Source organism: Abramis brama (genome assembly GCF_963993115.1).
Source record: "Abramis brama genome assembly, chromosome: 10".
Lineage (NCBI taxonomy): Eukaryota > Metazoa > Chordata > Actinopteri > Cypriniformes > Leuciscidae > Abramis > Abramis brama.
The window spans coordinates 9,077,871-9,101,039 of NC_139972.1; the positions used below are offsets into that span (position 1 = coordinate 9,077,871).

General features: G+C 40.0%; 3 protein-coding genes across 6 annotated transcripts in view; 1 reads left to right on the plus strand and 2 right to left on the minus strand.

Moving 5' to 3' along the window:
• On the minus strand, window positions 1-10,172 carry dhrs12la (dehydrogenase/reductase 12-like a). The gene is made up of 10 exons (XM_084126026.1): window positions 10,033-10,172; window positions 7,158-7,291; window positions 6,999-7,081; window positions 6,561-6,656; window positions 5,791-5,872; window positions 5,633-5,694; window positions 5,458-5,562; window positions 4,521-4,611; window positions 3,464-3,601; window positions 1-835 (listed from the first exon to the last, which is right to left on the minus strand). The coding sequence occupies exons 1-10, from the start codon at window positions 10,086-10,088 to the stop codon at window positions 720-722; spliced, it is 963 nt and encodes a 320-aa protein (XP_083982152.1). The 5' UTR covers window positions 10,089-10,172; the 3' UTR covers window positions 1-719.
• Window positions 1-18,016, plus strand: part of wdfy1 (WD repeat and FYVE domain containing 1) — a 38,651-nt gene extending 20,635 nt beyond the window's left edge. Inside the window, exons 1-5 of one of the 4 annotated variants that reach the window (XM_084126003.1) lie at window positions 5,677-5,734; window positions 14,588-14,766; window positions 15,712-15,820; window positions 15,915-16,052; window positions 17,098-18,016. In XM_084126003.1, the coding sequence (XP_083982129.1) occupies window positions 14,588-14,766; window positions 15,712-15,820; window positions 15,915-16,052; window positions 17,098-17,133 (462 nt within the window). In that variant the 5' untranslated portion in view covers window positions 5,677-5,734 and the 3' untranslated portion in view covers window positions 17,134-18,016. Of the gene's footprint in view, window positions 1-5,676; window positions 5,735-10,124; window positions 10,261-12,095; window positions 12,327-14,587; window positions 14,767-15,711; window positions 15,821-15,914; window positions 16,053-17,097 lie in introns of those variants that run through there. The other 3 variants (XM_084126001.1, XM_084126002.1, XM_084126004.1) reach the window with 3 other exon arrangements.
• Window positions 18,017-19,162: 1,146 nt separating this feature from the next.
• scg2a (secretogranin II a) lies at window positions 19,163-22,712 on the minus strand. Its single transcript, XM_084125715.1, has 2 exons — window positions 22,592-22,712; window positions 19,163-21,332 (listed from the first exon to the last, which is right to left on the minus strand). The coding sequence occupies exon 2, from the start codon at window positions 21,323-21,325 to the stop codon at window positions 19,508-19,510; it is 1,818 nt and encodes a 605-aa protein (XP_083981841.1). The 5' UTR covers window positions 21,326-21,332; window positions 22,592-22,712; the 3' UTR covers window positions 19,163-19,507.
• Window positions 22,713-23,169: the final 457 nt, after the last annotated feature.

Sequence of the window (23,169 nt, forward strand, 5' to 3'; positions counted from 1 at the left end):
CACCATCACACCTTCACAGATATTTATTAATGTTTGATGAAAACGTGTGAAATTACAGTCATGTCATGATTAAATGGTTACTAACACAGTCTATATATGTAGGAATGTAATCATACATTATTGTCAGAACAAATAAAAAAAAACTACACATCACTTCCTCATTCTCTGGAACATCAGGTGACGTACTCAAACCAAAGAAACGTCCAATCACAGGCCCCCAAAAGCAGGAAATGTCCGTTCCCACAGTTTCCTGTGCTTCACCAGGTGATTGGCCGTGAGTGAGTGATTGACAGCTGGGGTGACTCCGGTCAGAACGGGTTCCCACCTGATTGACCTGATTCGTTGGAGTCACCGACACAGTGAGAACGCACTGCGATTGGCTGAGATTGATCACATGGTGTCAGAACAAGCTGTCGGAAAAGAACGAATCCTGCGTCTGCCGTGACCAATGATAGGAGAGAATTGAAATGTACAAGGAAGTAGAACAGGAAGAAACAGGAAGTAGTCATTGTGGTAAAAGACTTAAACATATTTAAGCATTTATTGAGCAAAACAGTCTTTCAGAGCTCAGGAGGACATTGTAATCTACAGCTAAAAGTTATTGTGAGGTACTGTAAGTACATTCACACTGCTTTTACGAGTGAGAATAATGTGTCTAAACAGTTACAGTGTTAGTGTTCTACATTTATTTGTGTTGCAGTTGTTAAATGCGAGTGTATTTAGTGAGGCTGGAAGCCCTTGGCCAGATCCTCCATGACGCTCATGAATTTCTGATCTTCCAGCTGTGAACTGTGTGTCCAGGCCAAGGGAAGATGAGCCGACACCATCTGCCGATCTAATGCATGAAAAAAAAACACACAAAGACATTAGGATGTTTAAAACATATTCATCTGGAGAAAAGACTCCTATTGGCTGAAGAATCAATATGTACATAGAGTTGAGAGAATTCCATTCAGAATCTGAAGTTGTTCAATGATGATAATCCTCTCTGAATATATGCCATCCTGAAGCAAGATGCACCAACCGAGGAAGTCGTCATTACCATGGAAATGCCACAGAAATGAGTATTTGCAGAAGCTACAGTCGCTAGGTAACTTTATATGACTATGTACCATAAATAAATGACAAATGAATTCAGAAATATAGTGGTGCACCAATCTGGTTTTGCAATGGTTCATTCGTATTGGTCCATCAAACCTAAATATAGATTCTCTATATCAGCGTCAGTAGCTGCGTTTCCATTACCCTTCAAATCGCGCAAATTGAAATTGCGAATTGAAAATGCACCCAATGGAAACACGTCAATTCCGCAAAAACTCCCATTTATCGCAAAAATGACGCTCGCATGAGGTGGTTTTTCAGGCAATTAGAAAAAATAAATATTTCACAAAACTGCAATGGAAACAGTTTTTGCGCATTTACAGGTCAGCTGACGTAGATGACGCGGTATGTTTAGACAGAAGACGAGACAGAGTTCTTTATTAAATTCATAAAAGACAAAATAATTACAGGAATAATGGATTCTAAACCTCAAAGAAATGCCACAATCAAGATCTCGAAGCAGAAATGAGTGAGAAACGCCCGGAAACATCAACCGTTCCAAGTATAAGGCTCCTTACCATTAATGCTTGGATAACACACGTACGTCTCCTTCGATTAATAATAATGGCTAGTGCAGTGGCTGGGATATACACCTACCAACATCCGTCGCCATGATTTTTGTAATGACTTCTCGTGAGAGGAAAAAATGACGTTTTAGTCGCATAACATCGGTTAATGGAAACGCCTTTATTTCGCAATCGTTTTTTGTCGACATTTAGATTTTGCGCAAATCTGTAATGGAAACGCGCTGACTGTTTCTGAACTCCCTGAAACGCCTCCATTGTAGTCTTGAGTTTCTTCCGGGAACGAACACGTCACAATATTCCTCATTTAAATAATTCATACGCAGAATAAAGGGGCGGAGCCTGGTTGAGTTAGTTAGTAGTGTGTTGAAACTCGAGGTTATGGTAAGGGGCGGGACATTTCCCAAACACACTCGAAGCGCTTGACCAATCATAACACACTGTTCCAGCTGACCAATCAGAGCACAGTGTGCTTTTCAGAAGGAGGGGCTTCATAGAGACAGGAACTAAACAGAGCGTTACAGACTGGGAAGAGAGGAGCTGCAACTATGGAGAATATGAGAAAATAATGAACATTCAAGCATGAAAACCTATTCTAGTAGAGCACAAAAACAAAATCAAGACTTTGTGAAAAGGCATAATGTGGCCTCTTTAAATTTGACCCTATCAACTATAGTGTCTTGTATTAAAAGTGCTTGAGTAGCTCAGGCAGTGAAGACGTGAGCGCTCTCTGTTATCGTCTGTTTGGTTTCCCTGTTTCAAAAGGTCGTCTTGAGTCACTGCGGTCGTGTCTGGTACCGAAGCTCTGCCCACTACAGCTGCACTGGAGATCCGCCAACTCGCTTTCCCTTTCTTCATCTCTCTCGCTCCTTCCTTCTCCTTTCATCCTCATTCTCTCGTTCACTTTCATTGTCCAGTCTTCCTTTGTACAATCTTTGTATTCTCTTCATCTTCTCTGTACCACTCCTGCTTTTCTTGCTTTCATCAACGTCTTTCATCCATTCTTTGTCTCCTGAAAGGCTCACTTGTTTTGTATTGAAACAGACGGGCGCCTTATTGGAGGAGATGGAGAGAAAGACGGCAGCTCGCTTTCACTGCACACTGGCAGCAATGTTGTGCACCACACAAAGAGCATGGAGGAATAAACTCAAATTGATTCCAATAGAGTTTTAGCATGTTGATATACTCATATAGCAATACTCTAATAAGTATAAAGATACATAAAATGCACAAATATTGAGTAAAATAATGTTTATAATTACACAAAATATGGTAACACTTTATTTTACATGATGTTACTATAGTATAATTTCTATAAATTGTGCATAATTACATGCAACTAAACCAAATCTATTCTAAATGTAGTGAATTATTATTACTCTGTGCATAAATCTATAATTACAGTGTAACACTGAAACTTTTATATAAAGTGTAACAGAAAATAGCATACTTATAAACAAAATTGATCCTGCCAACAATTTCTTTTCAGAATGCATTCTGCGACTTCTGTCTTCTCAAGTTGCAATGTTGCCTTAATATAAGTACAATAAACAGCAATTTAATACCTATAAATATCTATTCAAAAGGTGATTAATCAAATTTAAAATGCAATACTTAGAGTATCATTGCTTTTTCCTTTAGCAACCTGTTAATATCAAACTCTATTGCAATCAGTTGTGTCTCCCATGTGTTTCACATTAGCAGTGCTGTTTGTGTGGCACGTGGAGATTTCTGTCACTTATGAGATTTTATTTGCAGTTAGCATGCTGCCTATGTAGGCCGCAAGGTGGCTCACTAGGTTTTGTGTTAGGTGTGTGTGTGTGTGTGTGTTTGCTCACCCTGATAAAAACCCCCGCTGGGATTCTTGGCGGCCGCCTCGGACACAGCGAGCCACACGACCGTATCGGCCCCTTGCTCCGGTGTCCGCAAACGCTCCTTCATAGAGCTGTGGAAATCAGGCATCGCGTTCGCTATGGCTAAAAGAACAAGAGGCGAGAACAAATCCATTAGACGTCAACAAATCAGTCTGAATAAATACATATTTACACTTATGCAGCAGGACCTTTTATCCAAAGCCACTTAGAATGTATTCATAACATCTATACATTTTTCTGTTCAACATCAAGCTTTCAGGTTAAAATGTACAAGTGTGATGGAAACTGCATGCTTTAGATGCTCTATTTATTTGAAATAATTGACCAAATGTAATCACATTTTTGCAGTTTACTTCATGTTTAAAGTCACCATGAAATCAAAATTGCCCACCCCCCCACCCCCCTAATTCATGTCCCTCGTAAACTTTAATCAGAATAACTTCCCCTCTTTCACAGCGACGTCTCCTCTCTGATGATGTGTTTACTGGCGTGAGGGCGGGGCAACCTTTCAATCACATGAGATCGACCAATAGCAAACCACAACCATCCAATCAATTCCCCATGGACAAAATCAAGCCCCGCCCTACGTTTGTTCTTGTTCGAGAAACCGTTTCACTCAGATAAACGTCACAATATGGAAGACTACTGACTACTGACTATTGAATAAGACTATTGCAACTTCCGTTTCATGCCGACTTTAAAGGGCTATCAAACATGTTTACAAATCTTTATTTTTCAGTGTGCACTGCTATGCAAAGTTCCCTACATCTATGACAGCTACCATTGCCACAACACTGATGCACCATGTGCAAATGCAATGTTTGCTCTGCAGGTCAAAGCTTAGAAAATGCTCTAGATGTTTTATTTTAGTATCTTCAGACTGAACTGCTGAATTATGCAACTTCTGTTTCATGCCAACTTTAAACAAAAATATTCCATGTAGTCTCTGGAAACTGCGTCTGTAATCATACATGCACAGTTCCGTCATTTAAATTTATGATGATTGTGCGTTTGCAATTACTTGGCGTGTCGACCCATCCGGGGTGCATTACAGAGAAGTGGATGCTGGGATGAGCTTTAGCAAACTGCTCCGTCATCACCACCTGCTGCCTCTGAAACACAACGAATGAAGAAAACACTGAAGTCACGTCTGATAGAGTCACTCGAGTAACAAACAGCTACTAAATCAGAGAAACAGAAAAGTCGTGGATCATTTTTACAATAATTTTACACCACCAACATAACCTTTTTTAAAGAATTGAATAGGATGCATTAAACTAATCAAAAATACTTTAAAGGGGACCTATTATGCCTCTTTTCACAAGATGTGATATAAGCCTCTGGTGTCCCCAGAATGTGTCTGTGAAGTTTCAGCTCAAAATAACTCACAGATAATTTATTATAGCTTGTCAAATTTGCCCCTATTTGGGTGTGAGCAAAAACAATTTTTTGTGTGTGTCCCTTTAAATGCAAATGAGCCGCTGCTCCCCGCCCCCTTTACAGAAAAGGGCGGAGCCTTTACAGATCATGCTTCGGATACTTCCGGCAGCAACAAACCTGGAGAATGGCACGCAGTCAAAATGTCATAAATTATCAGTAGTGGTTTTCAGCCTTACATGTTTGAACCGGAGTCGGACACTGATGGAGAGACTCAGGAAGAAGTTACAACTTTTAGAATTTATTAGTTTATGATTTTTCAGGATTATAAAAAAAAGGACTGGGTGGATTTTTACCATTACAGACTGCTTATTTACACACACTGTGGACACATCTGTGTTCCAACACCTTATAAAAGTGAATTTTGCATAATAGGTCCCCTTTAAGTAAGTACAGTAATCAAACAATGAGCTCAATAACATAAAAGAATAAACTAGCAAATGGCATCATAACAAATAGTGTTTCTGTATATGGACACAAGCTTTACTTTTGACTTTGTATGTGTATATATATATATATACCTTATTCTGTGCGTACACCATAGTGCCGTCGTATCTGCCCCTCTGAGACTGCAGGTTTCCGGTCCGCAGTTTCTGCACCAGCATCCCACCGGATGAAACTGTTATCTGAAAGAGAGGAGAGAGATGGTGACCCGTCTGACCCCCGTCTCCCGCTCTCAGTCTCTGGTTTACTCACCACTCTGGGGTCAGGGCTCTTCTCCAGCAGAGGAATGAGGCTCTTGATGAGGATGTACACGGCTGAACAACACAACAACAGGGATCAGGGGAAAACAGTCTGGTAAGCTGTTAGACATATTATAAAGGAAGTAGGACAGAACTGTTAGAGATCTTTACCTAGACTGTTGCTGGCGAAGCTTTTCTCCAAATCCTCTCCATTCACCTCTCTCTTAGTCATCATACAGCCGGCGTTATTGATCTGTCACAATCAAATCACTCAACCAATCAAATGATCACTACTTCCATTGGCCGGTAATGTTATATTTACACTACCATTCAAAAGTTTGGGGTTGGTATGCAGTTTATAACTAATAAAATACAGCAATATTGTGAAATATTATTACAATTTAAAATAGCTGTTTTCTATTTGAATATATTTTATAATCAAAGCTGAATTTTCAGCATCATTACTCCAGTCTTCAGTGTCACATGATCCTTCAGAAATCAGTATAATATGATGATTTGCTGCTCAAGAGACATTTCTGATTATTATCAATGTTGAAAACAGTTGTGCTGCTTCATATTTTTGTGGCAACTATGATTTTACAGGATTCTTTGATGAATATAAAGTTCAAAAGAACAGAATTTATTTGAAATAGAAATCTTTTTTAACATTATAAATGTCTTTACTGTCACTTCTGATCAATTTATTTCAAGCATTTTTCAAGCAATTCAGAGTCAAAAAAGAGTCTCAACTGAAGGAAATAATCCATTATTTATCGGCTTTAATATATCGGCCAAATTATCTTATTGGGCCGATAAAGATAGCATTAAAAATGAACATATCTCGGTAGTATTAATCTCTAAACATAAAATTACTGACCCCTGACTTTTGACCCTATAGTGTATATGTAATTTTAGAGCAGAGAGATGTGAGATTGGCTCACCAGGACGTTGAGAGTTTTGTACTTTTTCTTAAAAGACTCCGCAAACTCCCACACTTTTTTGGTCTCGGTCAGATCCAAAAGATGCACATAGATTTCCTGCAACCAGACACAGAGGCCAAAACGTCATGCAGTTTATAAAAACATCTTGCATTACAAACAGATATAGAGATATAAATCAGCGTGTAGATAAATAAGAGGGTCATTTCAATGATTCACTGAGTTTGTGTACAAATGGTAAATTATTTATTTACACACTATTCTTCATTATGCAGATGCTTTCTTATTTTACTGCAGGTTCAGTCCTCATGACCTGCGGTTAAATTACTTGCTCAAAAAGGCACGTTGGTGGAAGCTTCTAGGTTTTGATACAGCCGCCTGTGTCCTTTACCTACTAAACCACAACCTAAAAACCCCAGTCATTCAAATACAAACTCATACTTTGTTTCCAGACTCTTTGACGATCTCCGCTCTGGCTTCTTCCGCCTTGTCCTTGTTCCTGCAGACCATGTGGATTGTACCACCTTAAAGATAAAGATGGTCAATAGGTTACACTCCAGCCCTAAAAAAGTAACTACTGCTGTTTTTCCCAACACGCACCTTTCTTGGCGATGGCCATGGCGGTTGCTTTCCCGATTCCACTGTTCGCTCCAGTGATCATGAAGGATCGGCCTGCCATCGACACCTCCAGGTCTTTCTCAACAAAGTTTTTAGACGCCGACAGAAATGCCCCCCTGAGACACACATTTAATTAGTCTTGAAATGTGATGGGGTTACCAGTGAACACTGCTAGATCAGTTCAGTTAACTAATTACTTCATGCTTTGAATTATTTGACAACACGCTTTTTCAAAGGGGACCTATTACGCCCTTTTACAAAGTCTTGATTTAATTTTTGGGCTCTACTAGAACAGGTTTTCATGTTTGAAAGTTCAAAAACACATTATTTTCCCCATATTCTCCATTGTAGCAGCTCCTCTCTTCTCAGTCTGTCAGTAACGCTCTGTTTAGTTCCTGTCTCTATGAAGCCCCTCCTTCTGAAAAGTACACTGTGCTCTGATTGGTCGGCTGGAGGACCAGTGTGTTGTGATTGGTCAAACGTTTTAAGCGCATTTGTGAAAAGCCACGCTCTTAGGCCGTGTGTCCACCAAAGCGTTTTTTCACGCAACTTTTTCAATTGTTTTCAATGGGAGTGCTGCGTTTTTAAAATGCTTTGAGTGTAACGAGGCGCTGAGCGTCTTTTTCACGCTGAAGCGCGAGAGTTGAAGAATGTTCAACTTTGGGTAAAACGCAGCGCTCATCACTGTCACTTTTTACCCAACCGTCCAATCACAGTGGAGGAGGGGCGGGACTAATACCACACGACCAACCGCCACGTTCTGCTTGTACAACGTCAACAGATGACGACAACAAGCATAATAACGGAAAAAAAATGTTTTAAAAACAAAAGCCAGAGAAAATACATTACATTGTATCGACATTTTAATATAGAAACATCACAGAAACAAAATATGTGTGAAATGAGATGGATATTGGTGGAAATTTGATATAAGTGACTTAAACTTAATTTTGTTTCCAAAGAAGATTTCTGTCATTTTAGATAGTTCTCATCATGCTTATGTATGTTTGGTTTTAGTTAGTTATGTGATGCTATATTGCTACGTTCACGCCATTTTGAGATGACAACACATGACTTTCTACTCTGAGTTGAATTATGCGTTTCTACAGGCAACAACATCAATGCCTAAATTAATCTGCAGCGGTCAGGTGGTACAAGTAGGCACTCAAGTTGTAATTACAAGCTCTACAAGGACCAGGATGTGAACGCATTTTACAAGTTGAAATCTTGTAATGACGGTTATTACGACATGCCGTGAACACACCCTAAAAATAACTGTGGCTCCACCTCAGGATTACAACTACGACTCGGGCCCGCAATCGCCGAACGATGTCAACGGCCATTTCTAGGATATTTTGGCTTTATTTTTCTGCAGTGGAAGGAAGTGGAGAAACGTCATCCATCTTTTTTCTTATAGTCTATGGTTTCAACACACTACTAACTAACTCAACCAGGCCACGCCTCTTTATTTTGTATATCCTGTGGGCGGGAATTATTTAAATGAGGAATATTGTGACGTGTTCGTTCCCGGAAGAAACTCAAGACTACAATGGAGGCGTTTCAGGGAGTTCAGAAACACTGACACTGATATAGAAAAGAACTCCTGCTGGAAAGACCTTTTTATAAAGCTCAAACAGCAACATTACACACTCCAGAAAGATAAACATGTACAAGGCATAATAGGACCCCTTTAAGGTGGAGCACATGGCAATGGGAGAATAATCTTAAAGCAGAGCTTCCCAACTGTCTGTTGTGAGTTCTGTTTAATTCTGTACGATATAGAAATTGAGGTTCTGTAATTGTTTGCATCATGATGTCCTGAAGCGAAACCATGAGAAGCATTAAGCAGTGTCCTAATGTGCCGCCTTGCGTCATGGCTTAGCTAATGAGAGCTAGTGTCAGTGCGTCCTCTGATAGCACCGCTCCTGGTATCAGCATCTCAAAGACTGGCTTTGTCCACGCGTGCCAGGCCAGAAGAGGGATGAAGAGGAGCGGGGAGGTGCCGGGGGCAAACAAGCTTTTCTCCGTAAATGCGTGCACTGTTAAGGGTGATGTGTGTCCTATTATGGGACGTGAGAGGTCGACCCGGGTAACAATGTATCAGGAGGAAAAAACAGATGCAGAGGCCACTGAAACATAAACTATAACTATAATAATTTGTGAAATTGGATTTCATAGAAAACGATGAACTTGAGCTCGCAGAATATTAAACAAATTGCTGTAAGAGTGCACCATATTTTTTCTAGATGTTAAAAAATGTACATTTATAAAAGCTAATGTTTTAATTACAGCATTTACATCATTTTACGTGCGAGTAAAAGTCCAAGCAGGCCTGCAGACAAATGCTGGACGATTTTATTTTAAATGTCAAAATATTTAGATGATTTGAAATTTAAATTTTAGGTTTCTGACCTTAAATGTGAATTTAAATTCATAAAAAAAAAAAAATTACAAAAAAAAAATTCGACATGTTGTTTGTTATACTTTGTTTGTACATATAATCTTTAATCAAACTCCTACTAATGAGGACAAATGTATAAATACAGAATTCATAATAAAAATGCATTAAATAAATTCTATTAAAAAACTTGATGCGTCATGGTAAGAGAGATAAACAGTTGTAGAATGACTGAAATCTGACCCAATATTTAACATTTATTATATTTAACATTTTAATTATAAAATGTTAAATATCATGGCAAATTTGATATGAGCCCTTTTAAAAATGTATAATCATATTATATTATATTAATTATATGATATTATATTATTAGATGTGCATCCATGAAGCATTATGTGTAATTATGTTTGTTAATGTTGTTATAAAGTGTTATTTTTGAAGCAGTGCAGCTCTTACTTGGTGAATTCGGTGAGTCCTTTGAGGAACCATGCTGAGTTCCGGTACAGAGACATTCTCACGCCCGCGCTGTCGCTCAGGTCGCCCGCTGTGCGCGTGGAGGCTCCCGGTGCTTTTAACCGGCTCCGGGGTCACATGAGTGCACGTGGAGCCCCACGCCACTCACTCACCGGGGCTCCACACGGCCTGCCCTCTACCGGTGATGGACGACACAACACGCTTCAGACTGTCAGATGTGTAAAAGCAATTCATTTGTGCCTGCTGTAGTGGACAGTTTGATAGATTCAATAGCTGCCTAAGGATAAATAAAACCGTATATTTAATGACAATATCACAATATTATTAATAATAGTAGTACGATTTAAATTAAAGACCTATTATTAATAATAATTGTATATTAAAAAATAAAATAAAATACTGCAATCAATTACCGAAGTTCAAAAGCCCTTTCAGGCCTTTGCGCATGCGCTGAAATATAATACGTGTAATTTAACAAGCCTGTGTTCCGTCTAAATTAGAAGTGAAAAAAACATTTCCAACCTTTTCAGCTAATTTACCATTGACATCTAATTTTCACCGTTATAACTGTTATTACGGCACATATTTCCGGATCTCCATTAAAGATTGCATCGTTTTTGTAGAATCATTATTTTATGTATTTGTGAATTATGTCTTGTGGCCTGAAGGTTTTTAGGTAAACTGTCTCGCCAATATTTTAAATGACCCTGTTATAGCCATCCGAATCTACATTGTTGCATCTTCATGGATGATGAGATAGCATGCAGATAAATACTGTAGTCCAAAGATTATTCAACTTTAATGCGTTTTTTATAATCAATGAACTCTTCAACCAATTCCGAGTTTGTCAAAAAAGATTAACTTTCTATATTAGTTGTCAAAATAAATAATTGCAACAGTTCTATCATACCTAAATTAAAAAGGAAAACAAAAGTTCTCTTTTGAATCCCCATGTGCAAGAATGTGAACAAGGCGGAAGTCAACAGCACATAATGTAAAATGAACAAATTACAAATTTTTACAAATTAACGCAAAATGAATGCATATCTTCTAGTACAAATGCACAGTGCTCACATTTATTTGGACATTAAAATATTACATATCAGTTTGTGCCTTATATTGTGATCTCACATTGCAGAATATTTTAATCCAGACACATGTGACGCATAGTATAACAAATACATGCATGCAGTTTTGACAGCTTTAATCGCCTTTTTGATTCTTACATGAGTTAATTAACGGCAACTACGGCTACAGCACGCCGCGTTTGCGCGTAATGTGCAAGCACAGTACAACGGCTGTCAGCCATATGACAGAAAAGTTAGTTTTACTGACATTTGGCCTGATAACATCTCATTTTACCGAAGATAGCCAACTGAATAAGGACAACGCCCTTTTCTCAGCATCTGACAGAAGTGTCACAAGCTTTCACACACACCTTCTAAAATAAAAGTAGCATGAGAAAAAAAGAGAACTACGTTTGTTGTTGACTGCACTCTATTCGACTTACTCAAAACGTTCTTGCAACCAACCAGTTGAGAAAGATTATGTGCGTGAGAAAAGTCTCACGTTTTTTGTGGTCTTAAAGAGACGGTTCAGCGTTTTAAAAAACACAATTTTTGTCAATAAAAAAAGAGACAGAAACAGCAGTTGTGAGAGGGGTGGCCAAAGGGGTGGCCAAGCTTAGACCAAGGGTGGCCACGGCCACCCCTGGCCAACCCTAGCTCCGCCAGTGAGAGAGAGAGAGAGAGAGAGAGAGAGAGAGAGAGAGAGAGAAAAACAAAGATCGTAACATTATATATTATTAAGCCTGTAGCCTATATAGACCTAAATGATAATAATAAGCACAGAATGTTCCCTGATAAATTTAAAATATAGGCAATAAAACACACAGCGCTGCTGCTGCTTTGTTTATAATGTTTAGATTATATTGTTTTTGTTTGGCTAGAACACATGAGGTTACACAGGTATACCTAAATCGTTATTATCAAATCGTATTTTAAAATATCTCAGGGTAATTGACTGTAATGTCCTCGCCACACCTGACCAGGTAAAACCAGCAGGTGTGAATCAGATACAGACGCGCGCAGATCTCGGCCCCGCCCCCTTCTGACCGTGCGCGCCTGTGATTGGTGCACACCTGTGCGCGAGCACGAACACAGAAACACACAGCGGGGCGAGGTGAGAGATTCGCGGGGACGCGCCCATAACAGACAGACATGAACCCGTCCTGCAAACCACACAGGGTCGATCAGGACTTCTGAAGTCTCAGGATGGTGAGGTCACAATGTGCAACTGCTATTGTCTCGTTATTAATGTTAATGTCATTTTCTCGCATTAGCATCACAAACAGATCAAACTATCAGATAAGAGTCAGAGTGTCAGGCTGCGGTCAGATAGAGCTTTGTGTTTTCCCTTCTGTAGAGCTGTTTGTCTGGGTCCTTTTGTTGTGTTTTACTGCACACACACACTGTTCTTTTGCTGATAAGAGGGACATTTGTATTTCCTTTTTGTACCAAGAAGACAAAGGTGCATTTGTTGCCTTTATCTCTCTTTTCTTGGTTTGCAGTTTCATGTTCACATTGCTCAACACCCAGAGAGAAATGCATGTGTGTGTGTATGGATAAACTATACTTCATTTTTAGGACGTCATTAAAGGTGAAATGATTCATATAGTGTATTTTTAGTCTAAAAGCAGTTATATTATAAGGTATAAACATTAGCAGTGCAGTTTCCTCAGAATCAAACCCATGACCTTGGCATTATATTAGTGTTTTGCTCAACCTTCTTTTTGACATGATTTTTAATTTATCAGCATCAAGTTTTTAGTTTATAAAGATGTTAATGAATATTGTTTATTACATTATCATTAGCGCTATCAAATAAGATAAAAGTTTGTAAATATATAATATACGTGTGTATACATTATATATATATGCATATATGTATACACACACATACTTTTATGTTAGATGTGATGAATCACATTAATCGATTTGAAAGCACTAATTATCATTTATTGTAATTATAAATGAAATATAACTGGTCACCATTTCAGTTTTTCACACTTTTAAATAACCTTTTTGCCTTTTCAAATGGTCCTGCAGTGAAATATTTGATTATATATATATATATATATATATATATATATATATATATATATATATATATATATATATGAATGAAATGATTAGTAAAAAGACAATTACTAATAATTATTGTATAATTACAATTTCTTCCATGGCAAGAAATTGTAATAATATTTTTTATTAAATAAATACAAAATAAAATAAAATTATATATATATATATAATCATTTCATTATATATATATATATATACTGTATATATATACTTGAAAATGTAAAAATGCAGAAAGTTTTGTGTGATGAGTAGGTTTAGGGATAGTGTGTGTGTGTGTGTGTGTGTGTTGGGTTGGTTTAGGGGTAGGGATAGTGTGTGTGTGTGTGTGTGTGATGGGTTGGTTTAGGGGTAGGGATAGTGTGTGTGTGTGTGTGTGTGTGTGTGTGTGTGATGGGTTGGTTTAGGGGTAGGGATAGTGTGTGTGTGTGTGTGTGTGTGTGATGGGTTGGTTTAGGGGTAGGGATAGTGTGTGTGTGTGTGTGTGATGGGTTGGTTTAGGGGTAGGGATAGTGTGTGTGTGTGTGTGTGTGTGTGTGTGTGATGGGTTGGTTTAGGGGTAGGGATAGTGTGTGTGTGTGTGTGTGTGTGTGTGTGATGGGTTGGTTTAGGGGTAGGGATAGTGTGTGTGTGTGTGATGGGTTGGTTTAGGGGTAGGGATAGTGTGTGTGTGTGTGTGTGATGGGTTGGTTTAGGGGTAGGGATAGTGTGTGTGTGTGTGTGTGATGGGTTGGTTTAGGGGTAGGGATAGTGTGTGTGTGTGTGTGTGATGGGTTGGTTTAGGGGTAGGGATAGTGTGTGTGTGTGTGTGTGATGGGTTGGTTTAGGGGTAGGGTTAGTGTGTGTGTGTGTGTGTGATGGGTTGGTTTAGGGGTAGGGATAGTGTGTGTGTGTGTGTGTGTGATGGGTTGGTTTAGGGGTAGGGTTAGTGTAAGGGGAGAGAATAGACAGCTTGTACAGTATAAAAATCATTACGTCAGTGGAATGTCCCCATAAAACATGGAAACCCAACGTGTGTGTGTGTGTGTGCGTGGGTTAACAGGGATGCAGGCTCTTGGCAACAGCCTTAAAATGTCAGATTCCCACTGGGGTCTCAGCGAGGAGTCTTACGCTCAATGCTTTTCTATGCTATCGGAAAGGTGTGTGTGTGTGTGTGTGTGTGCTTGTGTCAGCACACATTACCCTAATTATTACTCCTAGTAATACATTAACTGTGATAGTCCTGCGTTATTTGACATTCTGACCATGACAAAGCATGTGGTACTTTACCTACAGGTGTGTGTGTGTGTGTGTGTGTGTGTGTGTGTGTGTGTGTTTTGTGCTATCACATTTTCAAAAGCAGCTTAATGAAACTTTCAGACATTTTGCGGAGAAATGAACGTGTGTGTTCGCTGTAGATGCGCTTTCTGCTGCTGTTCAGCCGTCAGGGGAAACTGCGACTGCAGAAATGGTTCACGGCTCTCAGCGATCGGGACAAGAAGAAGATCATACGGGACGTCACGCAAATGGTGCTGGCTCGCCCCCCGAAGGCCTGCAACTTTCTGCAGTGGCGGGACCTGAAGATCGTCTACAGAAGGTCAGAGGTCACCTTCATATCTTATGTTCTTTCTTCGTCATTACAATGCCTTCTGTAACTTTCAGTCGCTCTCTCTCCCATAACTGAACACAACCTTTGAGCCGAGTTAATGATCAGCCATCAGCCCTAAAGCGGCGCGCTGCGTTTACAGGCAAACAGAATTTAGGATCTTTGCACATGATTCAGGTTTAGTATTTCTGCTCCTCAGTCTGAAGATACTAACATGAAACATCCAGCGCATTTGCTGAACTTCAATGTCACAGTCCATATTGCATTTGCACATGATGCATCAGTGTCCTTTCAGTTCTGCTTTACTACACGAAGGGAAATTTGCAGAGTAGAAGTAGACACTGAACAATAAAGGTTGCAAACATGTTTGATAGTCCTTTAATGTCGGCATTAAACGGAAGTTGCAATAGTCTTTTCTTCCCTATTGTGTTGTATATCCGAGTGAAACGGCTTCTCAAACAAGGAAATGTGTAAGGTGGGGCTTGATTCTGCCCTTGAGGAATTGATTAGATGTTGTGGTTTGCTATTGGTCGATCTCATTTGAGTGACAGGTTGCCCCGCCCTCACGCCAATACTAGCCATCAGAGAAGAGAAGTTGCTGAAACGGAAGGGAAGGAATTTTGGTCAAATATTACGAGACACACACATGAATCATTTATAATAATTACTGCAATATTCCATAAAGAAACCAGAATTGTCAGTTTTGATTTCATGGTGACTTTAAGTTCATTTGGTGCCTTTACTCGAAAAGGTTCCTTAGAAAACAAAACTCAAAAAACCCTATTCAGCCAAATATGGCTCTTGAGAATAAAAGTACCACGGGGAAATGTGTGTTTTTAAGAAAGTCCTGATGAATCAGCCTATGATTGTGTGTTGTTGAATGTAAAAACATTGTAGTCAGTTTGTGCTGTATGACCTCTGACCTCTGACCTGCAGGTATGCGAGCCTGTATTTCTGCTGTGGTTTGGAGGAAGAGGACAACGAGCTGCTCACACTGGAACTCCTGCACCGATACGTCGAGCTGCTGGATCAGTACTTTGGCAATGTAAGGTTTGGTTCATGTACTCTAGCCTTCATGTTGATGCGTTTTCTGAATCTTGAATTGAGGTTTTTGGTGTTTATCTGTTTGTGTGTTGCAGGTGTGTGAATTAGACCTCATTTTTAACTTTGAAAAGGCTTACTTTATCCTGGATGAGTTTGTCATTGGTGGAGAGGTGCAGGAAACATCTAAAGCGTCTGTGGCCAAATCAATGGAGGAGGCAGATTCTCTTCAGGAGGTGAAACACACACACGCACACACGCATGCACGCACACACACACGCACACACACACGCACACACAAACATGCACACTCACACACACACACACACAAACGCACACTCACACACACACACACACACTCGCACACACACACACTCACACAAACGCACACTCACACACGCACGCACATGCACACTCACACACAAACACACACACACGCGCACACACTCACACTCACACTCACACAAATGCACACTCACACACAAACACACACACACGCGCACACACTCACACTCACACTCACACAAATGCACACTCACACACACACACGCACACACGCACGCACGCACACGCACACACGCACACACAAACATTCACACTCACACACAAACACACACACAAACATACACACACACACACACACACAAACGCACACTCACACACACACACACACACACTCGCACACACAAACACACACACACTCACACAAACTCACACACACACACGCACGCACATGCACACTCACACACAAACACACACACACACACACATGCACACGCGCACACACTCACACAAATGCACACTCACACACACGCACACGCACATGCACACTCACACACAAACACACACACACAAAAACTCATTCACACACACGCAGACACGCAGACACACAGACATGCACATACACACACACAAACTCACTCACACTTAAACACACTCTCACGCACTCACACGCAGACATGCACAAACACAAACAAACTCTCACACACACACACACGCAAAATTCATTCACACACACGCGCAGACACAGACACATAGACATGCACAAACACACACATACAAACTCATGCAAAAACTCATTCACACACACAAACACACGCTCATACACACACAGACAGATGTTCATACACACACAGAGATCACAGATGTTGTTACACAACCTGATCTTGTCTGCTTGACCGAATAAGTTATTACAGTTGAGTATCATAACATCATGAATGAATTTATGAATTCTTACAATTGATCAATTGAGACATTGTGTTTTGTGTTTATTTGTGACAGACAATGGAGGAGTATGTAAACAAACCGACATACTGAAGGATAATCACAGCCATCACCTCAGTCTTCAAAGACACAATAACAAGAACTTCATATGCTGAATGTGTTTAATTATGACCATCACGACACTGAAACAGCAACACTTGCATGATTCAGCATCTCGACTTTTCAGATAGTGAGAATACTATAATTAAATGATAGGATTTATTATGAAATGTGGCACACTGTTTTTGGCTGTAGACAATCAGAAAGGGAGAGAGACACTCATGTACATTAGTGATCACAATTTTGGGGTCAGTAAGATTTTTTAAAAGTAATTAATACTTTTATTCAGCAAGGATGCATTAAATTGATCTAAGATTACATTTATAATGTTTCAAAAGATTTCTGTTTTAAATAAATGCCATTCTAATGAACTTTTTATACATCAAAGAATCCTGAAAATGTGTCATAAATCATCACATTATTCTGATTTCTGAAGGATCATGTGACGCTGAAGTAATGATGCTGAATATTCAGCTTTGATTCACAGGAATTAATTACATTTTAAAATATATTCAAAAAGAAAACTGTTATTTTAATGTTGTACAACATAATGTTGTAATAATATTAAGTTTTTACTGTATTTTTGACCATATAAATGCAGCCTTGGTGAGCATAAGAGTCTTTAAAAACATTAGAAAATCTGAACCGACCCCAAATCTTTTAACCATTTGACTACACTGTGAAATGAACCCTCAGGTTTCTTCTTAGTTTCAGGTAATTTTTCTCTGCGGGCTGACAATCAGTCAATAACCTTCAGACAGATCTTAGATTATCTTGTTTTGAACTGAAGTATTTTTTATTTATTAATGCTTAATATGGAAAAAATAAGTTTTGATTGGACTGCCCAAGCTTTGATAATAAATATTAAAATGCTTTTTAATAACAATTTGGTGTTTTTGAAAATGTATAGGCTAAATTGTAGTTAAATAAATACAGTAGGGGTAACGGTGAGGAAATTTCCACATGGTAAGCTATATAAACTTACTGCCACAATACCGATATAACATCGTATTCCCAGCTAACAATTTTAGGTTATAAGAATGTTTTCATAATGTTCCCATTAAGTTATAAAAACTTTATTTCTGAATGTTCCAGGAACGTTCAAAACGTCCAGTTTTTTAGACGTTGTATTGACGTTATTTATTGGTTATAAGAACGTTCCACTAACGTTCCGTTAAACGCTCCACTAACAATCTTAAGAATAACGTTTTATTGCTGTTTTTAGAATGTTTACCAATGACATAACGTTGGCACAATGTTATAATAACGTTACTGCAAGAACGTTTTTTCATAACTTTGAGAGAACTTTCAGAGAACGTTAGCCAATGTTCTGGGAAAGTTCCCTGTTAGCTGGGTTGAAATCACTTTTGAATATTCGCTTGAATTCGCGAGCACGGTACAGGCCACACATTTTACAAGACACTCCTGTCAGTCATCTCTCCATACTCTCGTCACGTGATAAATGAAATCTGACTCCTGCTGCGACTCTTGGAGAAGTTCGTGTTTTCGAGGTGGCAAGTTGTGTTTACGGCCAAATCACTTTCGTCGGATTAAAATGGCGGTGCACCTTACCGACTACACAAAAACACAGCAAGGTTTGTAAATCTATACTTCTAGTAAATGGACAACAAAGAATGTGCATCAGGTGTGTTTTGCTTTTTATGTTTTTAATTCATTTATGAAGCAACTGTCAACTTTATCGTTATCCTACGTATTGCAATGCTATCATATTTGGGGCAGGGAATTAGCTAATTTCGCTGTAAATAGAAAAGCCTGACAAGATAAAATAAGTCTCCGATGTCCCCAGAGTGTGTATGTGAAGTTTTATCTCAAAATACCCAACAGATAATCATTGTCCAAATGAATTAAATAGTTAATTGATTTCTATAAAATGGTTGCATGTATGCTGAAATAACCTCTAAATGAGCTTTGATTTAAAACAATATTAACGATGATTTCATGTCATGCAAAGGTTGCCAAGGTTGCTCGGCAATGAGAGACACATTACACAAACAGAGGACCATAGTGTGAACAAATGCTTTATTTACCTCTGCCACATCACACATACCTCATCACACGCACAAGATACTGACTGAAAAAACATAGCTGGCGTCTTTAAGAGGGAGAAAATCTGTGTGTGTTCATATGTTGAAGAGGTAAAGCCGGTGACTTTTTACAATGTTATTTTCACTAACTAAGAAAGAAGTTAATCAGGTTTACTAAAATACTCTTTATTTTGCGCTATACAGAAGACAAATGAGAAAAGCTGGAGCACTACATTGACTAAACGCAGTTAGGGAATATATTTGTTTCAAAATACTTTATTATATACCAATTCAAACAATGAATATAATGGTTATCTACACATCTACATTTCAGGGACTGTTTTTTCCTCAGAGTCTGTTTCGTCGGTGTTGTCGCTCTCCGGTTCCAGGAACCTCAGGATTTTCAGCATTGTGTTGTTATCTAATCCGATGTCTGCGTTCTCGTGCTCCGCCGTTCTTTTTTCTGGCGCGCTTTTATCGAAGTAGTCCTGGACGTCACGTTCCAGATTTCCATACCGGGGTTGATCCACGTTGCGCAGTGGCGTTGGACGTGCTCGTCTTTGTCCCTGTGCGAGCATTTCGGATGCCAGGTAACTGGCCAATTCGTCTTCCTCGCCAGCGGTGTTGTCGTAATCATCCTTGCCGATTTTCCTCTCATAATAACGTGACGCGTTGGGTTGCGTTGGTCGTTTGTTGTTCTGCTGTGCTGCATTAACCAGCTCAAGGATGCTCAGGATGTCTTGGGCGACGCTGTTCCTCTCCGATGTCTCGAGCGGCGAACCTCGATGAGGTGCTGTGGAGAAAGTCTTGTGTGTGTTGTGAGGGGTTGCGTAGGGCGTACGGGACTGTCCCAATAAATCCTTCTGCTTCTCGTTTTGAAGAAGGTAAAGGACTTCCTCTGGTGGGATCCGAAGCTGCTGTGAGAGTTTGATTATCTGGGACAAAGACTCTGGGAATTTGTTGTGCATCGGCTTAATTTCCCTCTCCTCCTCCTCCTCCTCATCTTCATCTTCATCCACATCTTTTTTCTCCATCTCTCGGTTGCTTTCTTGCTCGCTCCTGCTGGCCTCTTGTCTTTTCTGCTGCTCCTGCTCTTTCTTTTCAAGGACTTGGAGAAGATAGTAGTCTATAAGCTTTGCGATGTCCTCAGGGTCCTCCTCTTTTCCTGTGCTTTTCCAGCTGGATTGGTTTGATCTTTTGACATCATCTTCGTCTTCCTCCTGGTCATCATCCTCAAGGTCACGATTAAAACCGTGCCTCTCTCTTTCTTCTTCTTCAGTCTCTATTTGCTCCTCCAGAGGTGCCCAATCGTCTGTTCCCATGATGTCCTCCAAGGCCATCTTCCTCTGCCTGTACAAGTCATTATCATCATCATCATCATCCTCCTCATCATCTTCACCTTCATCTCGTTTCCTGTTGGCCTTGGATGTGGAGATCCCACTCAGTTCCTCAAACACAGACTGAAGGGTCGCCAGTTTCTGGGGCGTGTACTGTTCTTCCGCATTCTCGTTGGTCCGTTTGAGCGGCTGTTCCTGATCCTCCGGATCCTCAAACATAATTGGATACTGCCTGTGTCGTCTCCGGCTATCTTGATTGGCCCATGAGGTCCTCCCATAGTTCTCAGGTGACGTTTCAACCTCTAGTTGTTGTTTTGGCCTTGGGAAGGGGTGGATGGTGTATTGAGGTTGGGTTGCAATGACCTTCTTGGGCATCTTGTGTTCCTCAGTTTGTTGTAGTGTCTTAAGCACGGCTTGAAGCAACTCTTGAGTGTTGTCTCTTTCTTCCTCTCTCTCCTCCATGCCTCTGTCCATCCGGCCTGGCGCTGCCAGTTGTAGCATGGATCGGATGCTCTCCATGTCATCCTCTTCTTGATCTGGTTGACGCTCGTCGGTAAGGGGATCAGGTGGGGGGGATCTCTGGCTGAGGCTTTGGATGTATCGTAGAGCTCTGAGCATCTCAGCACTCGGAGGAGGGCGGATCTGGGACGCAGGTCCATAAGAGACGGGTTCACTTCCACTGAGGCGATGCTCTCTTAGTGTGGCTCCTTGAACTCCAAAAACGAGAGAGAGGAAAAGAGGCAGAAGGAGGAGCGAGGGGAGGATGAACACCCCTGTTGCACAGCATCTAGATGATGACGACATGTTTTACCTGAGAGCGGGAGGGAGGGAAAGATGAGAGATGGTGAGTCAGACAGTTTTTCCATGAAAAAAAGATAAATGCTTTCCCTAGGGCAGAACCCTTTTCAAAAGGCACTAAAACTTACAATTTAGGTACTAATATGTACCTTTAAGGTAATCATATGCACTCTTTAGTGGTAAATAAGGTACAAAGGGTACCTTACACAAACACATATGCACTAACAATTTCATGCACAGAAATTGTTCAGTCATCATCCACCTTCCAAACCTCAACATCATTCCAAACCTGTCTCGGTGTCGATACAATGAAAGTCAATGTTTTTCACTTTCAATGTACAGACAAAATCAGTTCATTTGTGTTTCACAGAGGAAAGAAAGAAAGTCATACAGGTTTGGAAAGACACGAGGGTGAGTAAATGATGACAGAATGTAATTCGTGTTAGCTATTCCTTTATCTTGTTACAAAGATCTACCATTGATGAGTTATTGCAGTCTTGTTTACAATGTTAAATTGACCATCACGGTCTCCACTCGTAAGTCTCGCTCTGTTTGAATCTCTCTCTCTCTCTCTCTCTCTCTCTCTCTCTCTCTCTCTCTCTCTCTCTCTCTCTCGTGTATCTGTTGAAAGCCTGTTGATGAGTGTTTGCGGAGCACTCGAGAGAGCGCGCATGCAGTTTGCGCTGAAAATCTCATTAGTTTCTAAATTGCTGCCACAACTAAATGAGTCGTTCCCCGTTGCTACGGGAGACTGTGCGCGGATCCGCACTGCTGTTGAACCGCAAAGTGCCGTCAAACGGAGAGGAGGATGAGACAGACCGGAGCACGGCACCCTACATGCTTCAATCTGTTAGATGTTATACTTGCTTTTAAGGGGAAATAATGCATGTAGAACTTTAACATTGATATTTTTCCTATAATGCATGTATTAGGAATTAACGTATTTAATAAATTAACGTTCTTAATTCATGTTTTTGAGCAATTAAAACGAACATAAGTAAGATTTTAAATAAAAATAATCGCGGAATAAAATAAGGTTTTCATAAAAGACGCGCGACCGAACTTTTGCATTAATTTGTTAAACGTTCGTGCTGTTTATGAACGCGTCTTGTTCGAACGCGTCTTTACGCGTCTCACGGTTGCGTGCAGCAGGTTGTTGATATAAAGGATAAAGTCTACACACGTTTCTAAAGAGACAAACCAGACATAACAGTGATGCATTCCGTTCAAAACAACGCACAAATGAGTGTTCAGAGGCAAAAGCCCTCTTACCTTTGCTTTCGGTCTGTTTTAACGGGGAGTCGTGAGTGCGTTGCGCATCTCTCGCGCTCTCGGTGTGTGTATGGCTGTGCACGAGCACGGAATATCTCTCTCGTCAGCACCGCGGACAGCTCCGCCCGTTATAAGAGACGCCGTCTGATTCGTGCGTCACTGAAACAACATACGCAAAACCGGACACACACACACAAATGTGTTTTCATGTTTTATGGGGACTTCCCATTGACATAATGATTTTTTTTTTACTGTACAAACTGTAGGCTATAATCTATCCCCTAACCTTAAACCTACCCATCACAGAAAACATTCTGCATTTACATTTTCAAAACACATCACTTACTATGATTTATAGGCTGTTTTCCTCATGGGGACCAAAACATGTGGGGACATTTTGTCCCTTTAATGTAGGGTTTACCCCCCACCCACACACACATTAAAATTAATCAAATTTAACATGGTAAGTACAATGAACTTACAAACTGTTGTAACTTTGGCTTTACTTTGGTTTAACTTCAAAATCAGTTATTAAACTTGCATTAAAATTTACTGGGTTGGAATTTTGTTCAGAGTTG

Bases quoted from the DNA above. Each gene is read 5' to 3' on its own strand.
- dhrs12la (XM_084126026.1), bottom strand. From the start codon at position 10,088: ATGTCTCTGTACCGGAACTCAGCATGGTTCCTCAAAGGACTCACCGAA. The intron at 5,873-6,560 runs GTGAGCCAATCT...TGATTGTGACAG, and splicing joins ACAAAACTCTCAACGTCCTG to ATCAATAACGCCGGCTGTAT. The intron at 5,695-5,790 runs GTAAAGATCTCT...TGTGTTGTTCAG, and splicing joins CTTCGCCAGCAACAGTCTAG to CCGTGTACATCCTCATCAAG.
- scg2a (XM_084125715.1), bottom strand. From the start codon at position 21,325: ATGTCGTCATCATCTAGATGCTGTGCAACAGGGGTGTTCATCCTCCCC.